The sequence below is a fragment of the Vicugna pacos genome, chromosome 9 (assembly GCF_048564905.1).
Source record: "Vicugna pacos chromosome 9, VicPac4, whole genome shotgun sequence".
Lineage (NCBI taxonomy): Eukaryota > Metazoa > Chordata > Mammalia > Artiodactyla > Camelidae > Vicugna > Vicugna pacos.
The window spans coordinates 44,441,400-44,468,805 of NC_132995.1; the positions used below are offsets into that span (position 1 = coordinate 44,441,400).

Consider the following 27,406-nt stretch of genomic DNA (forward strand, 5'->3'; position numbering starts at 1 on the left):
TGGTGGGTGAGGGAAAAAATGAATCAATATAATTTGAAAATATTTTTGTAAATTGTAAGACACAACACACTACTGCTACTTGTATTGGGCAGTCAATAAATGCTTTAGTTCAATTGTGAGGTGTCTCGAGACACTTGATACTTTTCAAAGTGTTTACACACATTTGATCCCTCTGGGGGATTCTGACTCCTGGCTGATGCCTCTTCAGGTTCGTTTTGTTGTTGTTGTTGTTGTTACTATAATTTGTTAAATTGAAGCATACAAGTTATCAATAATAAACAAAACCACAAAAATAATAATCTTTTCTCCCAACCATTATCTCTTCCTAGAAGTTTATTTAATTGTTTCAGGCTGCTGCTGTTTTAAAAACAAAAATCGCCTTTGGCATTTGGATCCATAAAATCATATTATCTTGTTAAGGACTTTCCCCCTTCACCCCAAATATAAGAGTCTTTTTTCCCTAAATAAAAGTACAATATGTTTATTGCAAAAATAAAATATAATAAAGAAAGTCTTCTATAATCCCACCATCCAAAGGTAATTATTTTTACATTTTAGTTTCATCCAACTTTTTTCTAAGTGTATATACATTTTTTACAAGCTCATTTTATAATACAATTTTGTGATACTTTTTTTAATTTTAATTTTTTAAATGAAGTTACTGGTTGTGATATGTTTTTAAAATCTTCCATACCCTGCTAATAAAGATAGAGAGCTATAGCTTCATTTTTGGTTTGTTTGTTTTATGAGGGGGATAATTAGGTTTATTTATTTATTTCTATTTGGAGGAGGTACTGGGGATTGAACCAGGACCTCATGTATGCTAAGCATGTACTCTACCACTTGAGCTATACCCCCCCATAGCTTTATTTTTACTGGCAGCAAAGTATTCCACTTTATTGATGTGCTGTAATTTCTTTATCTGAAATTAGAGATTACATTTGAAAAGATGGGGAATAAGTCTTCCCAAATTTTACCTAGCCACAGAAACCAAAGATCCCAGGATAATGATGATCATGCGTATATTGAGTCAATTGTTTTTAATTTCCAGTTGCATTAGGAAAGGTGTTTGGTAATTATAAAGATATATATAGATAAAAAAATATATGAAGGGGATTTACATTCTATAATGTCTGTCATTTTCTCTTTAATGTTCTGCTACTTCACATGGTAGAATAGAAGCTCCTTTTTTAAGAAGATAGTTTAACTTTTCTCTTGTGGTTTGCAGTCGTAAACATTTAAAGTCGTCTTCTAAGCAAATTTTTGTGACTTGCAAACATAATACTTTAGTTAACTGCTCTGCAACCTGCAAACTCCCTACTTTTATGGGAACCCCACAATGTACTTTACCATGTGTTCATGCATAGGTATAACTCAGAGGAACCTGTGTAATGGCATTATTCTGATGTTCTAGTTTTACACTACTCTTTACTTGCCCGTGAGCCAGGGCTGCACTGTACAGTTATGCATGGAGGGGGTATGAGGCGACTAAATTCCATAAGCATTCTGCCCCCAAACCCTTAGTGTGTGGGAAGGAGGGTTGTATATACCTTTTCTAATTTGCAAGTTTGCACCATATAGAAGAACCTCAGTGGAAGACGGGAAAGGGAGGATCATTGAGCCTCAGTCTCCTTACTTGAACAACTAAGTTTACTTATGTTTGTCTAGTCTGACTCAGGTGGTTGTCGCAAAGGTGATATTAGATTATACATATTAAGATGCTTTTATAAACAATGTGATATCAGTATTTAATACTAAAATGGTAATTACTATTATTATGCCCTTGCCTTTTTTCTTTCCAGCTACTTAGCATGACCCAGTAGTTCAAGAACAAGATAGTACATGCAGGTCTACTCAACGCAATTTTTGTAAAATCTCTTGAAATCCCTGCATGAAAATGGCTAAAGAAAAAGTGCAACCTCCTGTCCATGGCAGGTCCTAAACTTAAGATGTGTGATTAGTTCTCTTTGTCATCCAGCTAGATGCTTTGTTTTATTCACTTTCGGCTATACTTTATTGCCATTCTACCCAAAGAACGGTAGGTCAAATTTTTCCTTTAAACAGGCTAATTTTTCCTTTATCATGGCCCTCTTTACATTGACATGGAAAACATTCGTGTCAGATGTTAGAAATTATTTATCAAGCCAGGTTGGACTGTCTTTGGCTTAGGTAATTAGTAAATAAAGTCACAGAAAGCCTACTCTGGAAGGATTTTAGCAATCACTAGTCCAAATCTTCTCTACGTATGAGGAACTTCAGGCCCACTGAGTTTAAATGTCTTGTTCAATGCAGGAGGTTGAGAGGCGATACTGAACTTGGAATCTATCCTTTTGTGTTATCCTCTCTTTTTATTTTTACAAAATACGTTGAAAAGATACCATAAAAATCCAAGACCATTTGGAGCATGTTCCTGAAGTTAACCTAAAGAGAAAGCTAAGGTCTCAATGGTGATAAGAAGAATGGTGGGGTTCTAGAGGATCGAGACGGGCTCAGCCAGGCTCAGCATTCTCCGCCCCCACCTGCTTCGTCTCTCCCACTTCCTTCGCTACCTTGTTAGCCCCACCCTTTTCAGGTGGCCCCGCCACTTCCTGGTAACCCAGCCCCACCGCCACCCCAACCCCAAGCGGAACCAATGTCGGTGGGCTCCGGGGTCGACCGGATCTTTCTCGCTCAGACTCTTCGCAGCGGTGACTCGGCAGCTGCGTCTCGCGTCATCAGTGACAGCCCCGACCCTTACTACGCTTTGCGTCGCTCTGCCAGGAGCAGTCACCTCCTCCTTGGCAAATAGTCCTCGGCGGGGTCCGAGTACTTGGATAGTACGAGAGGGGAGGCACGAGAAGTTGCAGTCAGGGGACGCGGGATCGACAAGCAGAGTGAAACGGGCCGAAGTTTCTGCGATAGTGTGCTAAGTTAGTTAAAAGCTCCCTCTATCCTAAAGATCCCTCCGCCTGCAGTAGCGGTGGTGAGGCCGAGGGAGCCGCCATTTTGGATGTTCGGTTCCTGCTGCCACTGCTGCCGCCGCCCCCGGAGCTGCTGGTTTCAGTCGAGGTTTCGGGCCGGTGAGTGTCACTCGCAGCGCTAAGAACATATTGCTTCTTTTGCCCCGCGCGTGCTGGGAGCGCGCGGCCGGAAGCTTCCTGTCAATCGCCGGGGTCCGGTTCCAGGCCTTGAGGGGTGAGAAGAGAGGACAGAGGCTGGGCCAGAAGGGGCCCTGAGCCCCAGGTGCTGCTCAGACTCCTTGAGGGTCGACCCCGAGGCCTTGGACGCGGAGGCTCCGCGCGCGGCTGCGTTCCGTGCTGTGGCGTTGCCCGCCAGTGCGGGCCTTCTGGGACCCATTGACTTTTTCAGGCAGCTTCTTCCTTTGAGGGCTCATTCAGGGAGCCTGGGGTTAGCGGGGCGGGTCCCGGGTCCCACCCCCACCCCCACCCCCGCGTGTCTTCTCTGTGCCACGTATCTTGTATCTTATAGCCGGGTCAGGTCTTTTGTAGAACTCTCTTCAGCATTTCCAGATGCTCAGAGAATTGCTGTCTGCACCTGCATTGCCGTTCTCTCAGAACTGGACATCGGCCTCGCCTCTAACCTTCCGACCAACTTCTTTCCCAATTTTTCGGGTCTTTCTTTTTTCTATTTTTCCTTAAATTCATCTGCGAATGCACTGCTTACCTTTTCCTCAAACTCCTGATACTGCAGGCGTCAATTTCTAATAATTCTCCTAATTTTCCTGTTTGACGGAGTCGGGACGGTTGGTTGTATTTCCCTGTTGGGGTTTATTCTAAGAGAGCCGTCGAAGCGTTCGCTCAGTGTACTTAAGCAGTAAATGTTTATGAAGCTGATTAAATGGCTTTTGTGGGGTCGAGGGAGGTGGTAGGGACAGGCTGTCAAATGTTTTCTCGTTTGTAGATTCCCTTCCTGTGCTGAACACAGCTTTGGGGTACTTTTTGACACATGTATTTTTCTTGATGATACATATGCCTGCTCATGGAAATCTGTGAAGAAGCATCTTAATCTGACATTGAAAGGAAAGTAACTTTTTTGGCTGCTCTAGCGATTAGTTAACAGAAGAGTGGAGTGAATGAAGATTTTTCAGTGATCTTAAATTTCAGGTGGTTTGTACAGTAAAGATCTTTGTTGACTGGTTATAAAAAATAGTTGGATTGACTTCTTGTATTGAAAGTCAAATCTGGGGATAGTTGGATTTTAAATGATCATTTTAACTGTTCCCCATAAAACTTATCAGACTGTATACACCTTAATTTTTAGTTTAAAAAATTCTTACCGTGTGTTTGCAATGTAGCATGCTTGAATTAAAAGCATTTCACAATAGTTTACTGATTATTTCCTACATTTCAAGTTCAATGAGTGTGATTGAATCATCTCTATTTCACCTCAGCCTGAATTTTTACAACTGCAAAAGAAAAATAACTTATTTGAGATTGTAGCCTAGTGGCTGCTGATGCTTATATTTCTATCTTGAACTGGATCAAATCTTTTAATACTTCTAATCCACGTGAGAGTGCATTATTCTTATCATCAGGTTATTAGGTGGATAAATTCCTGTACTAGTCATATGATGTCTCAGTAGAATATTGAATATTTTTATTGTAAATAGTCAGTGTTCTTGTTACTCGTTTTAAGGAGACTTTTCAGAAATATATTAGTTACTATTTGTGTGTTTATTCTGAAGTTAAGGAGTCGTCTTTTTTGAAGAACTGTCATACACAGAACATCTGTGGAATCCTCGCTCATTTACTAAGTATCCCCTTGAAATTACTGCTGAAATGTTCTATTTATGAGTTACACTTTTAAGACAGGGTATTAAAGGAGCTGTTCAGATAGGTGTTATTTACTCATTTCATGGTATAATGTAATGGTATTTAAATGTCATTCATTCTTAGGCGGTTTGCATTCAATTGGAGAAAATGTCCTTTTGCCTTACAAATGATAAACAAACTGCTGTTTATTGTAGTGCACCGTTGATTCAGCAGCACATATTTGAGTGTCTACTTTGTCTGCGGTGGTTAGGTTTATACTTGAAATTCACATTGTTTAGGAAACTTAAGTTAATTTTTTGGGAACAGTTGCTTGTTCTTTTATCTGTTTCACTGACAGCAGTTCTAGATTTGAAGGTGAATTTGAGAGTGAAACTGTATAGTAACGAAAATTGTCAGCAATGCCTTGGTGGTATTTCATCCCACTATTTTAAAAAATAGACTTGAAATCAGTGGTGTATAAAAACAAAAGCCCAAGGGTTTGTTTTTTTGTGGGTGTGTGATTTGTAAAAATTGTGCAGGTTGAAAAAGTTGAATGAGCATTTTCCAAAAGATTATTTTTAATTAAAAAAATTGAATTGGGAAACTACATACCAAAACAGATTTTCAAAATGCTTAATCCCCTTATATGCATTTGCTGAGGATTTAAAATTTTTCTGTATACAACAGGATTTAATTGATATCAAAACTTGAAAATTCTTATTTAGATTTAGCTTCAGAAAATCTAAAACTTATCTTTCTTCAAACTGCAGCGACTCGTTTAGCTGTTTTCTGTGCTGGTAACTTAGTCTTTCTTTGATGTATGAATTGTTTTCAGTTCTTCATTTTGATTTTCTTTTATCCTTTTGTTACTTTTATTCAGTTTCTTTAATGCAGGATGGTATTTAAAGTAGCAAGCAATTTTAAAATTAAGAGAACATGTAGATTTATCTAAGCTCTTATATTTCTTAGCTCGTAAGTTTTGAAAATCATCTTTGTCAAAAAGTATTAGGATTTTTTTCATTAGGCTTTTTGTATAGGAAATTTTATTTCAATAAATGTGCCATTTCTACTTTGAAAGTATGTGTAAGGTTTTTCTTCATTGAAGAAGTAACACAATACACTTTTTTTTCTTTTGCCAGGAGTTCTGGTTACTAGACAATCTCTTGTCAAAGTTTGAAGGGTCCAGAAGTGGGGGGGGGGGGGACTTCCCACACTTGCCAAACTTGTTGAGTCAGTATTACAGTATTAACTAACACTTTTGTAGAAAAGGGCAAGGCTTGGGATAATATGATTAAGAAGAGAAATGCCTTTTCACTAGGTGCCTGGAGGTTTTGCCCCTTTTTTTGGTTTTGTTTTGGCTTACTCAGACCACTGGAGAGAGAAAATTAATGAGTTATAAATGTCATGAAAAACAGGTTTAGAAGGAAAGAAAAAATCATTGTTTTTTTAAAAGATGGAGAAAACATACGTGACCTTTGTACTTTATTAATAATTAAAGACATCTTAAAGGCAGGTAGTTTTTGCCCTCCTTTCTCTGTTATTACAGTGCAGCAGTCACAGTGTAACCTGATATGCAGTTGCTTTGCTCACTCCAGCTTTCTTCTTATAGCTGATTGTATTTGTGTTATGCTGAGCATCCCAGGCTTTTAGATTGTCTGGCTTTGAGGTTAATGTTTTGGATTCTTGGGAAGAGCAAATGTGAAAAAGACATGAACTTAGAGCTTTGGACCTGAGAAATACTTGCACTCCCCTCCTTATGAGCCTTTGGGTTAAAATTAAGACAGTCATAGCATAGATAATGTACACTATTTGGTTATAAGATCTAACCTTTATAAATGATCACACAGTTGTACAACTCGGAGTAAAAGGAGTTCCATTAGTGTTTTTACAGCTAAATTTAGTGAAGCTATTTACTAAACCTCATAATTGGGAAATTGTTCAGTTTCAAGCTGAAGAAAAGGAAAGGAAGTTACTTTTTTTTTTTATTCCTTTTTAAAGTCTGCACAGAAGAGTTGATTTCCTTCCAACTTCTTGAAATTTTTGAAACCATGATACTTTTAAACTGTGATGAGGGGAAGAGGATATAGCTCAGTGGTAGACTGCATGCTTAGCATGCATAAGATCCTGGGTTCAATCTCCAGTACCTCCATTAAAATAAACAAGTAAGTGAATAAACCTAATTACCTCCCCCCAAAATAAGCTAAATAAAAAATAAATTTTAAAAAATGTGAAAATACTGGTTTGAGATGAATAAGGAAACTAGCTGAAAATAATAGACACACTGTGTAAGAGTTCATTCAATCTTTGTAGATAATTAGGGTTTTTTTTTTGGTATGATTATTGAAGGAAAACTATTGTAGAGAAGAAGGAGCCCCTTTTTCTGATTGTACTCAATAATGTGATTTTTTAAAATGTATATTTCTATCAGTGAAGGAATGGACTCTGTATTTTCTTTAGAAACTTTACATGATGAAAGCTTAATAAATGGTGTTGATTATTTAAGAATATAGAAAGAAGAAATAGCTTACAATTTGGTTCTACTAGCATTTGGTTGTATTTTTATTTACACATACTGAACTATTTGCTATTCCTTGAATACTCCATGTTCTTTCATTCTCGCTGTACCTGTTCTGCTTATACCTGGAATGCTTTCCTTTCTCCCATCCACCTAATGAACCTATTCTTCCTTCCTCTCTACCCCAGGCAAAGAAGTGTAGTACTTTTTTCAGTACTTGTTGAATTGTTTACTTTTCTTTGGACTTCCAGAGAACAAGAACTATCTAATTTATGACATCCTTAGTACATGGCACAGTGGTTTAGTAGCTTCTCTGCGGAATAGATGATGTGAATGGACATGGAAAAATTGGGAACTTTGGAAAAATTGTTCAGGTACTCAGATATATGGTAGTTGGTCAAGCCAAAAATAATTAGGGTCCTGAGTGAGTTACAGGAATCTGCTGCAGGTCATTTACTTGTGATTGCTACCACTGATGTCAGTGAAGTTTATTTTCAGGTTTAGAAAACATACAGTAAACCTTATCTTTGTTTTTGAAAATATTTAGATGTTTAATTCCAAAACTGATATTATCCTTTTTTGTGTGTAATCTACTCAGACTCTTTCTTATGTAAAAGCTTCAAGTGACAGCAAAGAAATCTATTCCTGCCATCTTTTTCTTTCTTTTGAATACCTGTTATGTAATTCATTATACTGGGGAAAACTAATAGTAAGTTGAGAACTTCGATCTTTTCCCTCAAAATGGAAATATGTTAATAGTTCAATGCTTTGTTACTGACTTCTCCCTTGTGTTTGAATAATCTAATAGTGTTGAGGATTTTTTTTTAAGGTTTTGAAAAAGGACACAAAAGAACTTACTTACAAAACAGAGACAGACTTACAGACATAGAAAACAGATTTATGGTTATGGGGTGGGGGGAAGGAGGGTGGGGAGGGATAAATTGAGATTTCGGGATTTGTAGATACTAACTACTGTATATAAAGTAGATAAACAACAAGGTTGTCCTATATAGCACAGGGAACTGTATTCAACGCCTTGTAATGGCTTATAATGAAAAAGTACATGAAAAGTAATGTATATGTTTAAATGAATCACTATGCTGTACACCAGAAATTAAAACATTGTAAATCAACTATACTTCAATTTATAAAAGAAAGAAGAAAGTTCTTAAATCTATTTAATTTGCAAAGTAATAAATGTCCATTGTAGTAAGTGAAAAAAATCTTAAGACATAGTTCTAAAAAAGCTATTCATTTCCCTAACCCTTTCATTATTACTTCCCAACCATTTTACCAGGTTATGGGTATACTTCAATATTTCTCTCCATGCTTGGTCACGTAATGTATATACAACATAAATGTACATATATGGGGGTTCTTTGTTTTTACAAAAGGTAGATCATACTTTTTATATTACTATGTAACAAGCTTTTCTTAAGACATCATGGTCAGTAAATATAATTCTATCTTGTTCTTTTAAATATCCCTGTTATGTCTCAAGTATGGATATACTGTTCATAATTTATTCAGTTGTTTTTCTGTGGACATTTAGGCTGTTTCTAGATTTTGCCACCACAAACAGTGCTACAGTAAACATCCTGTATATGTCACCTTATTTGCTCATTCTTTTGTTTCTACAGGCTGATGTTTTCAAGGTGAGATTTCTGAGTTAAAGGAATTATATTTTAAATTTTATTATTGCCAGATTACTCTTTAAACAGGTTGTCATAATTTCCACCTCCACTAGCAGTGGGTTCTCCATAACATCACATCATTGGATGTAATTACTTAATTTTTGGTGGTTTGCTAGTTGAGAAATGGAATGGTTTCTCAGTTTTGTCTTAAGTTTAATTTCCCTGACCATTGCTGAAACTACCTTCTTTTGATTTTTTTCTTTTTTTTTTTTTTGCCATCTGGACTTCCTTTACTGAGAATTGTCTGTTCATGTTCTTGTTTCATTTTTCTTTTAAGTTGTTTTTCTCATTATCTTATGGGAACATCTTATAGTATATTAATTTTTTGTCCTAAGACACATGTATTTATTAATCTGGAGTTAACTTTTATATGGTGTGAAGTAGGGGTCTTAGGGTTTTCCTTTGTTGAGGGTCAGCTATGTCTGGACTAAGTAAACCATCATTTCCTCAATGAATTAAATGCTACCTTATCATATGTTAAGTTCCCATATATGTTTGCTCTATTTCTGGATGTTCCGTTTTACTCTTCCTGTACCATTATTTTACTGCTTTGAGTATTATAGCCTATAGAAAGTTATACTCTGCTAAGAAAAACTCTTGTCATTGTACTTTTTCATTTTCTTGACTATTCTTAAACATTTATTCTTACATCTGTATTGGTTGAAGATAATTGTATTGATTTCAGAAAACCTCAAAAAAGTTCAGTGCTTGAAATTGCACTATGTTCGTATATTAATTTTGGGAGGCCTGATGTTTTTCAGTGGTGATAATTTTACGATGAATTTCCATTTATTGAGGTCTTGTTTTAGTTTTAAGTCCTTCAGTAAAGGCTTTATATATTTAATAGTTATCTTTATCTAGTTCATATATCTTTCTTGCTAAATTTATTCCAAATATTTTATAGTTTTTGATACTTGTCATTGGGACTTTTCCCTCATTTCTAACTAATGTCAGAAACATAGGTTAAAAATGAATCTTTAATTCCCTATGAACCAATGCCCCCACCCCCAACCCCTTCTGTTCCCTTCTTGCTGTCCCAAATTAACAGAACTTGGATTTGTGAAGAATATGCTAGCAAAAATTTATTACCTTAGTATTAAATCACTTTCTCATAACTTTCTAATCCTGTAGAAAAGTGCCCTTAGATAACTGTGACTCTGTCCTTTTAGGATGAATGCCATATTATTTTGAAAGTTGCAGTTTTGCTTTATTTACTCACTCTGTGGTTTTTGTTACTGTATTTGAATCCTCAAAACAAGAATTGTTTGTTAGATTATATATGTTCATTATTTGAAAGATATCAGAAAATACACAGAGGTTAAAAAGGCATCTGTATTCATACAAGGCACAGATAATCCCCTTTAGCATTTATTATATCCTTTGGGGCATATTTTTTAAACAATTAAGATTTTATTTGAAGAATTTTGTGACAATTTTTGATAGTTGAGGACTCTAGGATATTTTTGCTAATATTAAGGTTGGGAGAGTAAAACTTTGCTTTTTACTGTCAAACTAGATGTTGATCATGTTCATCTATTGTTTGTTTGGCCTTTATTGTTTTTCATATGTCTTAATGCGATTGAATTGTTCAGTAGACATTTACATTTACATACATCTGTTTTTAAAATCTCAAGTTTTGCTGAATTTTGGTTATAGATAATTAAGCATAAAAGAAGATTCCTGTAATACTGTGGCATATTAGGGAGAATTGAGCTTAAGGCCTCTTAAAGGGATGCCACCTGATTGCCTAGACAGGGTGTGATGGTATCTTAATGTGCTCACACATTTCACAGCCTTAGCCTTGAAAATCCAGAAATTCCATTTTAGTATTTCACCTAGGGATGATTCATCCTAATCAAATGCACTGATGTGTAAGGTGGAAGAACAGTGTTGTAATTCACAAGGGGCTATGCTTTTCTACTGAATTACCTGTATCTACTTTCCAGGGCACTCTGTTCCTTGTATGGAGGTATTTGGGAGGCAAGGTACTTGAGAAGGTGATTAATAATCAGAAAGTTGCATTGTGAACCTGAAACCAGAGCATATAAAGTTGGATGGTCTTGAGGGTTTCATCATTCTAGGCCATGGTGAAACTTGATGAAAGAACTGTCCTTGTCCCACAGTGGTGTTTGCTTCTCCAGTGACCAAAATACTTATCCCCAGATTTAATCTCTCTTGTTCAAACAATGAGGTAGTAGCACTGGTCTCCCCTTTTTCTTCACTCTGTAGAGCATTTCTCTTCTATGAACACATTTCTTCATACAGAAGAAATAGACATGCGCTGCCTCCTCCTCCCTGTCCCCTTCCCCCAAAAGAAAGAAAAGCACAAAGACACAGTGAAAAAACTCAGCTAAGTCAGATTAATGACAGGTAGTATCTATAAGATGTATTAGAAAGTGAAAGTCTGATTGAAGCAAGCATAATACTGCTGATCAGTTTGGTTTAAGTTTCTTAAGTCCCTTATATCAAGCTTTCTTACTATTTTGGTCATAGTATTTTGTAAGTTTTATGTGCATTAAAGCAATTCAGGTATACATATGAGATGAAAATCTAAAGTAGGGATTCTGTGTGGAGCAAAACATGAAAGTATGGAGAGTGTGAGAGAGAAAGCATAGTAATTTCTTTTGGAAGGTTTTACTCAGTGTTAACTTAGGTCCCTTTAGCATTCTCATCCATACTTACAAATCTATGACTGGATGTTACACAGTAGTTAGTGGTAAAAGTTAACTGAAATCTAATTTCTTATTGTTTAGCAAGAAAGATTTCAAGTATAATGTGTGGATAGAAAGGGAGATAATCTTAATATTGGAAAATTGCTCTTAATTTAGGATTTCTTTTTAGATTTAGACCTCAAAGGATCGCATAGGAGGAGAAGCCCCAGCTTTTTCATTATATGTTTTTGACTGTTGGCTGTCAGCTCAGAGCTCACAGCCAGGATGTGTGAGCACAGGAGTAAGGGAGAACATTAACTGAGTAGAATAGAGGACTGGGTTGAGTCCTGATGCCTTTCCCATAGCTGTTAGTGAGCAGCCGGTGCACTTTATTTTGTATGCTTTGGAAAGGACAAGTATATTTTCTTTAGATAAGACTGTTCTAGCCTTTAGAATTCAGTAAATACAATATTTATTGAGTTCCTACTCTTTTAGGCAAGGGGACTACAAGGATAAATAAAACAAACAGGGATCAGGCTTTAGGGAGCTTATAATTGAGTGGGAAAAATAAGTATTTTAAAGAAAAAAAATAGTCGTGGCTTGGGGGTGGTATTGATGTATGAGGAAAATCTTTATCCCCCAAGGGATTTATAGAAATTTTGGAAAATAACCATTTTCTCCATTTCAGGGATAAAATTTATTTATAAAATTGTAACATATGCAGTCTTTTTTTTTTTTTTCCCCCTGACTCTTCTACTGTTGAAAATTTTCTTCCTATGAGAAGCATTTATAATTTTGACTGCTTTGGGTATGTACTCTAGTTTAAGTTCCGAAACCTAATTTTGTTTAACCATTTTGGATAGAAATTTTTTCAAAATGAATTTCACATTTTCTTTTTTTCCTCTATATTTTCACCATTATTTATCAAATAACCATTGATGAAATAGAATACATTTAGCCACAGCCCTGTACCTTAACAAGTCAGACGTTTTAAGTTTTCTGTTTTCCCTTTCCATTCTTGTCCTAATAAGTGTTTTTTTTTTTATTATTAGTTTGAAAAAAGATGGCAGAGAGAGGGACATTTTAGTTTGATAACAAGCATGTAAACATAAAACATATGGACACTTAGGTATTGACTAAAACCACTGACATACTACATGTAAGTGGTTAGGTATAAAAGGAGAAATTAATAGAAACACAGCCATAGTCATAGACTTTAACATACCTTTCTCGGTATTTGATGGGTTAGGGCGTTAATAAGAGCAAGCAGTATCTGAACTATATAATTTTTAGAAATTGGTTATTCCACAGATGATATTTAATTTTATTTTTGTGTAATTGTTATCTTTATTTTTAAAAAACAACTTTATTGAGGTAAAATATACCAGAAATTGCATATATTTAATGTATATAGTTTGATGGTTAGGATATAATTTTATGTTCAGTTTTTTCTATTTTTTACGTTACATGTTAAATGTTGATCTTACTGAACCATTTCTTGATGAGCCAAGGTCTTATCATGAAAACTAATTATGGTACCGTTTGTAACTTGTTAATACTCTTAGGATTTTAGGGAGAGTTGAATGCTTTTTGCTAGCGCTCTAAGTAACCTCAGACTTTTTTATGCTATGTGCGTGAGATAAATAATTTTGGATTTTTTTTAAATTGTAAATTAAGATAATTATTGTGGAAGTCAAAGGCAGAGATTTACCAGTCATTTGATCTTTTCCTTTTTGATTAATCATTAAAATTTTTTTAATAGGATAGAAATCCCTGAAGTAAGGACATAAACTTTAATTTTTAAATTGTGGTAAGAATACAAGATCTATCCTCTTCACAGATTTCAGTTGTACAGTGTAGTATATTGGCACAGTGTTCTTATAGCACATACCTAGAATTTATTAGTCTTGCTACTATGCTTTTGAATGTTTGTTTCTTTTATATAGGTCTTTTTTCTTTGTTTTATGACCATTTTTGTTTCTTCCTTTCCTGTTAGGTGACATTTTAACTACCGTTTAAGTGTCCTTTCCTAAAACAACTTCTTTCTCCTCTCACCCTTTTCACTTTCCCTGCCAGTTTTCTAATTTGTTCTGTTCTGGAACAAGCTGAATAAGAACATGCAAATAGAGTAAAGTAGATGTTTTGTGTATATGTATGTTAATGTGATGCTTTCTGTTGGCTATACAAGATTATAAAAATGTGTTTTGGATTCTCAGCTATGTTCTAGATAGCTAAGTCTTACTATTCCTTAAAATATTCATACCAATTTTTTTTAAAAGGATAGAGTGTTATTATTTATGATAGGTGTTTAAGCCGTTGTTTTTTAAGGAATCTTGTGGTCTTTGAATATTTTGAAAAGCAAATAAAAACTTTCAAAAAATAAGGAAATCCTCAATATTGTAATAAAAGCAAAAAGGTTATATACTCCACAACATTCACTGCATGTATTTGAGTCTAATTTTTAATATGAAATATTTTAGATATAAAACATATGGAAAGTAATAATAATAAACATTCACTTACCTACCACTGTGTAGTCTAAGAAATAAAACATCACCAACATAGCTGAAGCTTCCTGTGTATCACTGTCCCTGATCATTCCCTTCCCTCCCAGATGTGCCACTGTGTTGGATTTGATTGTTATCTTTCACATGCACGTTCTTATTCTCTTACTGCGTTTTGTAGTATCTCTAAAGAACAGATACTTTCATGTGTTTTAAACCTTTATAAATATTAATACTCTATATCTTTCTGCAGCTTGTTTTTGCCCAAAATTAATGCAAGTATAATTTGTTCATATAGCCAACATTATGGCCAACATTTGTTTAGTGCTTACTATGTGCCAGATACTTTGCTAAGAAATTTATGTGCATTCTGATTTAATTCTTTTAACTGTCCATTGAAGTAGGTACTTTCCTTATTTTACAGATGAGGAAACTGAACCTCTGAGAGGTTAAGCTAGTTACACAAGGACACACACACACAGAGCTAATATGTGGTAGAACTGGGATTCAAACCTAGGTAATTTTACCCCAGGGTTATCATTTTAAACAATGATAAGGGTCATTGGATAAGGAGAAGGGTACACAATCCCTTATCTGAAATCCCCCAAATAAAAACACGAGTTCTTCATAATTCTTTTGGTGTTAAAATCTGACCTGACCAGACATGAGGCTTTTGTAATATTTATTTCTCTCATTAGATGTGACTGTTCTTATGTGTTACTGCAGAAATATTATTTGATAATGAACTGCTGCAGACATGGTAGGCAAATTATGACATATAGTTTATGTGCTGTATTTACTTTTCTAAAATTCAGAAAATTCTTAGTTCTCCCCTAAGGGTTTTAGATGAGTAATTGTGCACTGGTACTGTGCTACAGATCTCTTTCTATATGAGATTTTGGATTTGTTGGGCTGATCCAGAAATCACTTAATTTCACAAAAGAAAAAATTTCTAAATACATTGACTTAGTTTGGCCATGACAAAATTTGGCTTACCATAAACATAATTTTCTGTTCTGTCATTGATCAACAGTTTCTGTATCTTTTTATTTATTTATTTATTTATTTTTTTTGTATCTTTTTATTATATGGCTGGAATTTAAAAATCTGTTGCCCTCAGTAGATTTTGATTTCTTAAGGACAGAGACCATGTCCTTGCCAGTCCCCAGCACCTTTTGCAATGCTTAGCATGGAGAAGGCTCAGCAAATATTTGTTGAATGAGTGATTGACATTTTCTTGTATAACATGTTTCCCTATTACTTAGGTCATCTACAGGGTAGTGTGGCTAATTGAATTGGAGGAAAAAGAAGAGGTGCATGAAGCTAACTTCCGATTCCATATTTTTTACATTCTTCCTTTTACATTTTAAAGTAGATTTAAATGATGGTTATGTTGACATAACTTACGATACAGTATTCTCTGTTTTAAAACTAGTCTAGACCAGAACTGTTTTTGTTTTGTTTTGTTTTGTTTTATTTTCTGGTTAAAGACCTTGATTCTGCTGGTTTCTGAATTTAAGATTCTCAAACTTAATGGCTATATTTCAGTTAAGTATAGTGTATGATGCATTTGCTCCTTATTGCAGTTTGGTTTATTTTTTTCCTTGTACAGATTTAATTGACTATAAAAGCTGTCAAAGGAAGGGGCTACGTTTGATTTATGGCAAATGATACTTTTAAAATTAACAAACTGAAAATAGAATATTATGGTAATCAGTTTTTTTCCTCAAAGATTTTTATAGCTGATTCTGTACCTTATTTTTCAGTTGATGGAACAGAGTGTTGGAGAAGTCAGGCAACTTGCTCTAGGCAGCTTGACTGACATGGTTGATTATTAGGATCTTCCTTTTATTGTTTTGACTCTACTGTTTCTTTTAAATGTGTTCTTTTCTTTTTAGAAATTGTGTCTGAGGAATATTTAATATGTTTTTAAGAGTATGTATTTGGAAGATTTAAGAACTTTGACTTGTCATTCAAAATTGTACTCAAAATATAAAACCATAATCTTCAAGGTTTATTAATGTAGGAGGACTTGGGGAGGAGCCAGGACTAGCTTACTAAGCCCAATTCTATATACCCCAGTAGTTTTTTCACCCACATAATTCTTTTACTTCAGTTGCTACTACTTCAGTGCATAGTTTGTATAGTGTGCCTTCTTCCTTTCAGTGCTTTGACCAAAATAGACATAAAATTTTTGTTTTTCTCCTCTGCAGGATATGAAATGGCTAGAATTTTTAGAATAGGCTTTCTTACATATCTGTGGTAGAAATAAAGAGAAATATATGTCTCAAAGATTTTTCATTGTCTCTCTCCACGTGTTTAAAGCATTATTGTCTCTTTCAGTCTCAGTTCACTTGTTCAGAAGTCCAAAAGGAACATAACTTAACAGGCAACTTTTCTGAGCTGTCTGTGTTGTGAAGGCACTACCTTTCAACCTGCCACTCAGGAACTCCTTTCTAGACAACTTGTTGCCTTTATAGTTCAGATAAGTAGAGCCCTTTTTAGTTCCTTTTTCCACCATAGGTCTCATCCCTTGTTTATTGGCGAAGAAAATGTCTTCATCTTTCAGGTGAGGCCTGACTTCAGCCATTCCTTAAATAAGGGTTTGGTGTTATCTTTTATAGGCTGAAGAGTTTTGTTTCACTAGTGGTTAAATGTGCCTTAAAGCAGGTTGGAACAGTTAGTAACTTTTCCCTTCGTCCATTTACTATCCCACGTGTGTATTACTATAGTGATTTCAAATAGGTCTGAATTGTTTTAATTGAAGGCTTTTTTGTTTACTTCTTTAAAACTCTAGTTTTTAAGTTAACATACAGTAAAATTGACCTTTTTGAGGGTGTACAGTTCTGTGAATTTTATCATATGTACAGATTTATGTAATAACCACCACAAGTAGCATAGAGTTCTATCATCTCAGAAAAACTTCATCCTTTCCCTTTTTAGTCCCCCCAGCCTTAACCTCTGGCAACCATTGTTCTGTTCTCCATCACTAGTTTTGTCTTCTTAAGAATTTCGTATAAATGGAATCATTCAATATGTAATCTTTTGAGACAGTTTTCTTTCACTGGGCATAATGCCTTAGAGCTCTCTGTGTTATGCCATGTAGCAATAGTTTGTTCCTTTTTTATTGCTACATAGTGTTCCATTTTATGGATTTACCACATTTTATCTCCAGTTTTTGGCAATTATGAACAGAGCTGCTATCAACATTCATGTATGGGTTTTTGTGTGAACAAAAGTTTTCATTTTTCTACAATAAATTCCTGGATGTGGGGTTGATTGCCTGGTCATATGATAAGTGTATGTTTTAAGTTCGTAAGAAACTGCCAAACTTTTCCAGAGTGGTAGTACCATTTTGTATCCCCACTAGCAGTGTATAAGAGTTCCAGTTGCTCTGCCTCCTGCTCAGCATTTGGTACTTTAGCCATTCTGTTGGGTGTGTAGCAGTATCTTATTGTGGTTTTAATTTGCATTTCTAATACTGTATATACTTGAGCATCTTTTAAATGTGCCTGTTTATTATCCTTATACCTTTTTGGTGAAGTATCCATTTTAGTCTTTTGCCTTTAAAAAAATTGAGTTGGCCTGTTTTTTTTTTTTAACATTTTTTATTGATTTATAATCATTTTACAATGTTGTGTCAAATTCCAGTGTTCAGCACAATTTTTCAGTCATTCATGGACATATACACACTCATTGTCACATTTTTTTTCTCTGTGAGTTATCATAACATTTTGTGTATATTTCCCTGTGCTATATACAGTGTAATCTTGTTTATCTATTCTACAATTTTGAAATCCCAGTCTATCCCTTCCCACCCTCCACCCCCCTGGTAACCACAAGTCTGTATTCTCTATCTGTGAGTCTATTTCTGTCCTGTATTTATGCTTTGTTTTTGTTTGTTTGTTTGTTTTTGTTTTTGTTTTTTAGATTCCACATATGAGCGATCTCATATGGTATTTTTCTGTCTCTTTCTGGCTTACTTCACTTAGAATGAGTTGGCCTGTTTTAACTTTTTTTTTTAATTAAAAAAATTTTTTTAAAATGAAGTATAGTCAGTTACAATATGTTAGTTTCTGGTGTATAACTGTTGTGTTTTGAGAGTTCCTTTTATTCTCTTTATACAAGTCCTTTTTTGATACATGGTTCGCAAATATCCCAGTCTGTAACTTGTTTTTTCATTTTCTTAATAGTGTTTTTTGTAGCATAAAAGTTTGTACTTTTTGTCCGGTTTTATCATTTTTTTCTTTTATGGGTTGTATCTTTGGTATAATGTCCAAGAACTCTTTGCCTAACCCCAGATCATGAAGGTTTTCTCCTACATCTTCTTCTAAAAGTTGTATAGTTGTATATTTTACACTTAGGTCTATGATCCATTTTAAGTTAATAAGGTGTGAGGTTCAGCTTTTTTTGGTATGAATGTCCAGTTGTGATGTGCACCCCATTGTTCATAGTATTACCTAATTATCCTTTTAATGTTTATGGTGCTATCCTCTCTTTCATTCTTTCATTCTTAATGTTTGTAATTTGTGTTGTTTCTCTCATCGTCTGGCCAGAGGTTTATCAATTTTATCGGTCTTTTCAAAGAACCACCTTTTGGTTTCATTGACTTGATGTACCTTTTTTTGTTGTTCTTAATTGATTTGTATTTTTTATTATTTGCTTTTTTCTAGTTCTTTTTGGTTTATTTTTCTAATTTCTAAGTTTCCTAAGGTAGAAGCTTAGATTGTTAGATTGTTGAGATGTCTCTTCTGTTCTAATACAAGCATTTAATGCTATACATTGTCTACTAAGCAGTGCTTTTGTGTATGTACCTCAAATTTTGATGTTTCTATGCTTTTGTTCAGTTTCAATATATTTATTAATTTCCGTTGATATTTCCTTTTTCACCCATGGATTATTGGAATGCATTATTTAATTTACAAGTACATAGAAAGTTTTCTAGTTAGTTTTCTGTTACTGATTTCTAGTTTAATTCCATTGTAGTCAGAGACCATACTTTGTATGATTTCTATATATTTAAATTTGTTAAGTTTTTTTTGTTGTTGTTAACTTTTTTTAATGGCCCAGGACATGGTCTATCTTGGTGAATGTTCTGCAGTTGAGAAGAATGTGTATTCTGCTGTTGTTGGTTGGAGTGTTCTATAAATGTTGGTTAGATTCAGTTAGTTGATGATGACATTCAAGTCTTTTATATCTTTGCTGATACTCTGTAGTTTTGTCATTTACTTAGAGGGCAGGTTGAAGTCTCTAGCTTTAACTGGGGAGTTGTTTATTTTTCCTTTCGTATCTATAAATTTTTGCCTCATATATTTTTTAGCACTATTGTCATGTATGTTTACAGTTAGGATTATTGTATTTTCTGGATGAATGCACTGTTTTATCAAGCAGTACAAGAACAGGAAGTGATTTACTCCATTCTCTTAGGATCACAGCTCCTCTGGTCAGCGAGAAGAGTTCCTCTTCCCCAGTTTTTAGGTACCTGCTTGGCTGTTACTTCCATTGCTGTTCTTCTACAGCCACCACCATTGCAGCCACCTGTCTATGGGCAAGGGTGGAGGGAAGGAAAAAACAAAACAAAAGAGAATTTCCTCCATTGTCCTTTATCTTCCTTTTACTGCTCCTTGGACCAGAAAGAGAGGCTTTTTGTTAGAGCTTCTTTTCTGTACACAGTGAGCACTTGGTTTTGGGCGGCCCTTGGGTCTAGGCTGGGCAACACTGGAGGAAAATGATAACTTCTTGCCAGTTTGACCAAACTTCAAGTTCTGCTCTCTTTCTCCAATCTGCTCACTGGTATTTACTTTTCAGAGTCCTCAGGTAGCTGTGGCATGCATTTTGTCCAGAATTTATAGTTGCATTCAGAGGTTGAGAGAGGCAGGAGTCTCCATAGAGTGTGTTTACTTCCATCTTCACTGGAACCAGAACTTTTTGTTTAATTTTGATCTTGGAATGTATTCTGAAATACTCTAAACTCTTTACTATGTAAATAAACTTTTTTTTTCAATCCATGCCTATGTGGACAGAAAAAATGTTGCTTGCCGTTTCAGTAAACAAAGAATGTTGCTCGCCATCAAGCATATGCAACTGCACCAGTCGTGTGTCCTGAGGGGAGTTCAAGATGGAGAAAAATAGGGTACTGGCCCTAGATAGTTAAGGTGCATTGCAAAGGAATAATTTCAGTGAGCCCAGACACTTGAATTTTTCCCATACATAGAAAAGTGCTGAAATCATTAACTTAAGATGTCTGGGTTTTCTGTGTGTGTGTGTGTGTGTGTGCGCGCGCGCACGTGTTTAAAAAGAGTAATCTTTTGATGTTTGCATGTTTTTACCCCCAGCAAAAATTTCTATACATCCTGGCTCCTCAGGAACCATCCTCAGAGTGTTGAGAGGCTATAATTCTCAGTAATGCCCTAAGTGAAACCTAATTCTCAACTTTTAAGTTATGCAACTTTTTCAGTCGACAGTTTTATCTTCTGAGATTGGTTTATTATTTTTTTCCTCATCACGTTTTCAAAAAGTGCCACCAGGTACTGAGATGATTATGTTTCTTGGGAAGTTGTTTAAATCTGATAGTTGGTCTTTTCTCCTGATCTCTCATTCTCTTGAGGAGCTTTGATTGTGATCTTATTCAGTATTCATCTCATACTTTTTTGAGCTATGTTGAGTTTAACAACAGTTGAGCAGAAAATATCTTTTTTAAGGTTAGGCATAGGCTTTTCTTTAATTACTTTAAGGACTGACTAAAGATTTGGGTTGAGTTAGTTACTGAAATATTTTGATATTAGCGTTAGGCTTTACATCATTGGTGTATTCTGTGTCTTATTTTGCTTTAGTTAATACCTAATATTTTAATTTATATTCTTTTCAGAAGTTTACTGAATTGAGGGGTTTGTATGTAATAGTTTTGCTGAAGTATTACTGGGCTTAGCAAGTCCTGAACTCTTAAAAATCAGAAATGTTTGTGGGAAGTTATATGAATAGTTTTGGTAGTGAAAAATATGAACATCTTTATTTAATGTCTTTCCATATCCAGAGGATGCCAGCCCCCATCAGATTGCGGGAGCTGATCCGGACCATCCGGACAGCCCGAACCCAAGCCGAAGAACGAGAAATGATCCAGAAAGAATGTGCTGCAATCCGGTCATCTTTTAGAGAAGAAGACAATACATACCGGTGTCGGAATGTGGCAAAATTACTATATATGCACATGCTGGGCTACCCTGCTCACTTTGGACAGGTAGGCTGGGCTGAGACCATATCTAGCAAGGGTACTCTTGTTTGAGTATCAGTAAGTCAAGGACTGTCAATCTTTTCCTGTCAGGGAGAACAGGACACTTTTGATACCCTTGTAGTCTGATTATTGTGGAACTGAGGGTAGAACTGAGAGAGCAAGCTGCAGACGTGGGAAGCCATGATATTGCCATCAGTTTTCCTTTCCATTGGGAATCTCTCATTATGTGGGTTATAATACGTTTTGAAGGTGGCAGTAAGTTTAAAGATTGACCAGGATTAACCAGTTGTAGATTGTGATTGTTCTGTCAGAGAGCCTGGACTATAATAAGTATATATTTAAGAAAAGTTTGCTAAATGTTTTCTTAATTATTTTCTTAGTGCATGATATTGTAAGGAAGAACACTCATGACATGTTTTTAAGTAAAAGGAATTAGGTGGTTGCCAAGTAATGGCATATAAGGATTTTGTCCTAATTACCTCATTCCTTGATAAGTAGAGCCACTGTGCAGGTCTGCCTCTTGCTTTACTCCATATCACATATTATTTGATATAGCCAGTCTGGGCATGATATTCTCGCTGATAAGGGCTTCTTTTCATGTTTATACATGTTAAGGGAGATTAAGTCACAGAGAAGGGTATAGTGGGTTTTTTAATTCTTATTAATGCTATTAGATTTTATTTCACTTAAGAATTGTATGCTAAGTAGTCTTGTTAAGAAAAAGACTGCAAAATTAAAAGAAAGAATGTATGATACTAGGTACAAAGAGAAAAAATACCACCCATATTTACATTATTCAGAGATGTTAATGTTTTGATATATTTATCAGGAAAAATCGCCATCAGTTTATCTTCTATTCAGCTTAGTAATTTCAGTGGAAGAAAATTCCTCCACCTCTGAGTTGAAACAAAAAAGTAATGGGATTGTATCTTACTAGGCTGACTTAAGTTACTTTTATTCTCTTTTTGTGGTTGGAAATGAGATCAGCCTCTCTAGAAATACATGATTGAGAGCATTAATTCCCCAAAGGAAAAATTGAGATGTTAATATCAGAGAAAGAAAGACCAGATACTAGGCAGGGAAAAACATCAGCTGTCTCCTGTAAGTAAACATGCTGTATGCCTTTAGCATATCAAGAATTGATCCTGGTGGTTATCTAAATAGTGCGTGACATACTTAGTAAAAGCAAATAAATGTTCATGTAGTCTCTTGGTTGATTTTAAGCAGGCACAGTAGGTAAGATAGTCAAGTAGGGAGAAGACTCTTAATCCTTCCACTCAGTTATTACTCCTGTTAACATTGTGGAAACAGCAGATTTACATACTCCCAAGGGAGTTCTTTAAAAACAAACTCTTCATTCATTCATTCATTCATTCATTCTCCCTGCCGGCCCTCTCCCAGCCTGCTCCCCAGCCTTCTAAACTCTTGAATTTAAAATCATAGAATAGGTTTAAGACTTTGGTGATATTTCATTTTGTAAAAGAGCTTTCTTTCTCTGTATTTATTTTTAAGATTTATTTCTATGACATGTTTAAAGAAGATAGGCTTTCCAGGTCTGTCTAGGTGGCATTTTTGGGGTGTTTTGGAACTTAATTAGATAAAATGTTTAACTCTTAGGTGGAAAGTGTTAACTACTGAAGGAAACTGTACTAAAATTTTGATATTAAAAAATAGTTTTTTCTGAGTGGGAATAGAAATCCTAATTTTAAGGCCCTTATTCTATTTCCTCTATTTGAATAAGTTATGGCCCTATCCATATCAGTAATTTGGTACCCTGCCCACTGGAATTTCCTTTATAAGGACCCACAAAAAGGTTTGTATCTGGATTCTCTCACCTGCATATATGAATTGCAGTGCTGTTTTCATTTAATTATGTGTAAAAACAGCCACCCTTTCATTGCATTCTATTTGTTAGACCTGCACTGTTCATTTTGATAGCCAGTAGCTTTGTAGTCATTAGCCTTTGGAAATGTGGCTAGTTCAACTGAGGCGAATATTAAAGGAAAATAAATTTTGGTGGGGGTTACTTGATGGGGTTATTGGAAAACTTTTGAATATGTTTTAAACAACATGGGTATGTGAATCTATTTTATCAACTGTAAACTTTATGAAAGCTAAATACAGTTCAAATATTTCTGGTGGATATGTAGTATGTAAATTGAGATGTGCGGTAAGTGTAAAATACATACTGTATTTAGAAGCCTCAGTACAAAAGAAAGACATAAAATAGCTGACTAATAATTTTTATGTTGATTATATTGTTGAAATGATAATATTTTAGATATATTGGGTTAAATAAAATGTATTATTAAAACTAATTTCACCTGTTTCTTTTTATTTTTTGCTGCAGTATCTAGTATGATGCTGTCCAATAGAAATGTGAATCAGATGTGTAATTTAAAAATTTCTAGTAGCCAAATTTTAAAAGTCTTATTTAAATTTTACAATAAAACCAATAAAGTAGATAGTATCCTTATGGTATAGATGAGGGAACTGAAATTCAGAGTTTAAGTAACTTGTTTAAATTCACTCAGCTAGTAAATACTAGGGAGGGGATTAAATTCAATCTTGTATAACTCTGAAACCTATTCATTCTTTGGGTTTAGTTTAAATCTGTAAATAGCTATTTGCATTAAGTTAAGTTAATTAATTGTTCAATTATTTTAGCTCTGCCTTGTTGTTATAAAGGATTTGAGATGGCATAAGCTACCAGCATCTATTTAAAGAGAAAAAGAATAGTAGACAGTAAGAGGTAAGAGAAGGAAGAATTCAGAACATAAAGTCAGTGTAGTCGCTGTTGATGAGGCAGCTCAAGCAAGAAAAATAAAAACATTGTTATGTGGTTGTTATTACTAGAATTTAAGAGCACAGCTGCAGGAACCAGACCGCCTGGATGTGAATTCTGGCCTTGTTAACTTCACTATCTGTATATTTTTGAGCAAGATCTTTAATCTTTCTTGTCTCTGTTTCCTTGGCTGTAAAATGGGGATGATCCTAATACTTTATAGGGTCATTCTGAAGATTAATTAAATTAAAAGTGTTAAATGATTATGTTTTGTACATAAAGAACTGTCAGACATTACCGATTTTACCATTTCCTCAGGGACAGCAAGCAAAATTTTTTTTAAAAGCATTGAACTCTAAAAGAGATCTTCTTTCATGGGTCTTTTGTTTAGGAGTCGCTTAGTAATGGAAGAGACAGTATCCTCAACATTTTTACAACAAAAGCAGTGATAGATTTCCTATAGAGTTTGTAACCTTTCAAGTGTCTGGTTTAAGCACAACCCAGAAATAAAGTTGAGAATCTGAAGAAGTGGGTAGATTGCAAGGGTAGAAAATGGTGGCTCAGGGACCATATTCTTCCACAGATGTGTTTTGTTTGCCTTGCACCGTGCTTAAAATGGTTTTGATTTTGCTGCCAACGTATAAAAATTAAAGAACTTCTCATAGAAATCTGGATTTTTAGTTTCTCTTAGAAAGTCAGGATTTGGCAACACTGGAGCCACATTTTCGCATCGCAGTAGTAGCCTGGGAATCTTCTCCAGGCTGGGCATGTGTTCTCTGTTTCTTCTCATTTCCAGCTTGGCCTGCTGTACCCAACTACCTGTCTACAGTAGTCTTCCCCTCCATCAATATAGCAGTCTACTTCCTTCGGTTCTCTGAAGTTTTACAATGTTCTCCATAAGGTCTTACACATCCTTGGTGAAATTTATGCATAGATTCATTGGAGCTCTTGTTCCTGTTGTAAATAGCATTCTTTAAAAATGTCGATGAGTATGTTGTAGGTATATAGAAATATAATTGACTTTTGTCTATTTATCTGCCTAACAGCATTTCTGATCTTGGTTCTGTGAGTCCCTGTAAGCTCTATTATTTCCATATAGTCAATACTATACTACTAATATATACTAATAGTACTGCAAATAATGGCAGTTCCCTTCCTTTTCCATCCTTAAACACTTTCTTATTTCCTTACTACACTGTGCATATAGTACAATATTGTAAAGAAGTGGTGATAGTAAGCACCCTGGTCTTGAGTACCCTTAAGCTCAAATTGTGGTCTCCAAATACAGTTTTACTCTAAAAGGGTCAGGTCCTTTGGAAAGATGGCTGATCCCAAATTGGGGGGCAGGAAATGCACAAAATAAGTTTGGGCTGTTGTACTGTGTCAAATCTATAAGGACTACAGAGGTCCTATTAAAAGGATTCAGTAGCCACCAGAAGAGGCTGTCGTGCCTCAAGATGAGAAAGTTGGAGATTAAATAAAAGAAGAGTAATTGTAATTGTAATTGTAATTGTAATTGAAACATACCGAGTAAGTTTATATCGGTGAGTTCATCATAAAATTTTTTAAACTTCATTGGTCATCTTTGAAGGATACTAGGGGACTGACTCATTAATTTGAAAACTGGCAAATAAAAGGAAAGAAAGAAACATTTATCCTGCCTTTCATTACTAGTAGTTCCTTCTAAAGAAATTATTGCCAAGTTCCTCGTGAAGGAACTATAGATAATCCAGTGCTATGTATAAAGAACTTGCTTCTTAGAGGAGTAGTTCAGGTAACAGATGAACAGTGGAGGAAATAGAGTATTGCCATTTTGCAACCCCAGATGATCATCAATGCTGCTGATGTCACAAGAGAGACGACCACCAGAAATAATTACATGTCTCCTGATGAAAGTTCATACCACCATCTATGAAGTATATTTGCTAAATCAAAAGAAAATAGAAAGTGATAAATCTGAATCTGATCAAGCCTCCTTGTCTGTTTAAAAAAAGAGACACGGATAATTGTTCACTGCAGTATTGTTTCTAATAGAAAAATATTGGAGAGAATCTGTCCACAAAAAGAGTAGGTAAGTTGTAGTATATTCATATGTGGGATTCTATATAGCAATGAATATGACTTAATTAGAGCTTCTTGTCTGGATGTAATACTCAAATGATGTTATGTGAAAAGAACAGGAACACAATATGATAACTTTATATATAAAGTTTAAACTGTTGTCTCTACATGTGTAGTTAAGGACATAAAACATGGCAATGATGAATAGGAATTTTGAGTTTGGGTTATTCCTGGGATGGAGAGAGGGAAATGGGGTTGAGGCAGAGTATGCAGAAGGATTCAATTGAATTAGTAATATTAAAAATTTTTAAATAAAATAAACAGGGCAAAATGTTACCATTTGGTAAAGCTTGTTCATGGGTCAAATGAGTGTTACGTGATTTTTGTGAATTTTTGAGTGAAATATTTCATAATAAATTTCCTCAAGAGGAAAAAAAAATGGGGTGCAATAGGAATGTTAATCTTTTTTCCCTCTGCCAAAGAATGAAAAACAGGTTCCTGTCTATATAGATTTTATGTTGCCGGGCTACATAGTAGTAAAGCAATTACAATCTTCCTCTTCAAAAATGTGTATGTGTATAAACTAGAAAGTTATTTCTGAATATTAAAATGAAACAAAAGTAACTTTTTTGGTGGAGAGTCAGGGGAGGTACTGGAGATTGAACTCAGGACCTCCTGCATACTGAGCACCCACTCTACCACTGATCCATATACCCCATGCCCTGCCAAAAGTAACTTTTTAAAAGACCTAACCAATCAGTTGCGGATCCATTAATGTTTATAATATTTTAATTGCATCTTTTCATCAGGGTGATTGTTCACATCATAAAGCTCAAATGTTAAATTTAAAAGTAAATGTATATGTGCATTTGACCTTTTTGGGAAATTCTAAAAGCTAGCAAAATGGGTACAGCTTTTTTCGAAAGGGCAACCAAATTAAATGTTGATAAAAGGCAATGTTTGGGTGGGGGGGAAGGCAGTGCTTGTACTTGCTTTGGAAAAATATAACAAGGCCAGAAACTTGGTAAAGTTTTCTTTTTAAAAAATGCTTTGAAATTGAAAGGAAACTGAAACAGTAAAAGTCATCTAGAAAAAATATGTAAAAATTTAAATTGTCAGGCATTCCCTCAAATCTACTTCATCAGAATATCCTGGAGGTGACTTATGCTTTCTAGAACTCTCCCAGGTGATTTTGGTTAGGTTAGGGAATCGCT

At 34.9% G+C, this 27,406-nt stretch overlaps 1 protein-coding gene across 6 annotated transcripts in view; it reads left to right on the forward strand.

Annotated features, from left to right (window-relative positions):
- The window catches only part of AP1G1 (adaptor related protein complex 1 subunit gamma 1), an 89,411-nt gene that overhangs the window by 13,464 nt on the left and 48,541 nt on the right, over positions 1-27,406 (forward strand). For 3 of the 6 annotated variants that reach the window (XM_072967682.1, XM_072967681.1, XM_072967683.1), the window contains one exon: positions 21,149-21,352. In XM_072967682.1, coding sequence (XP_072823783.1) covers positions 21,152-21,352 — 201 coding nt within the window. In that variant the 5' untranslated portion in view covers positions 21,149-21,151. The other 3 variants (XM_072967680.1, XM_006199705.4, XM_072967684.1) reach the window with 3 other exon arrangements.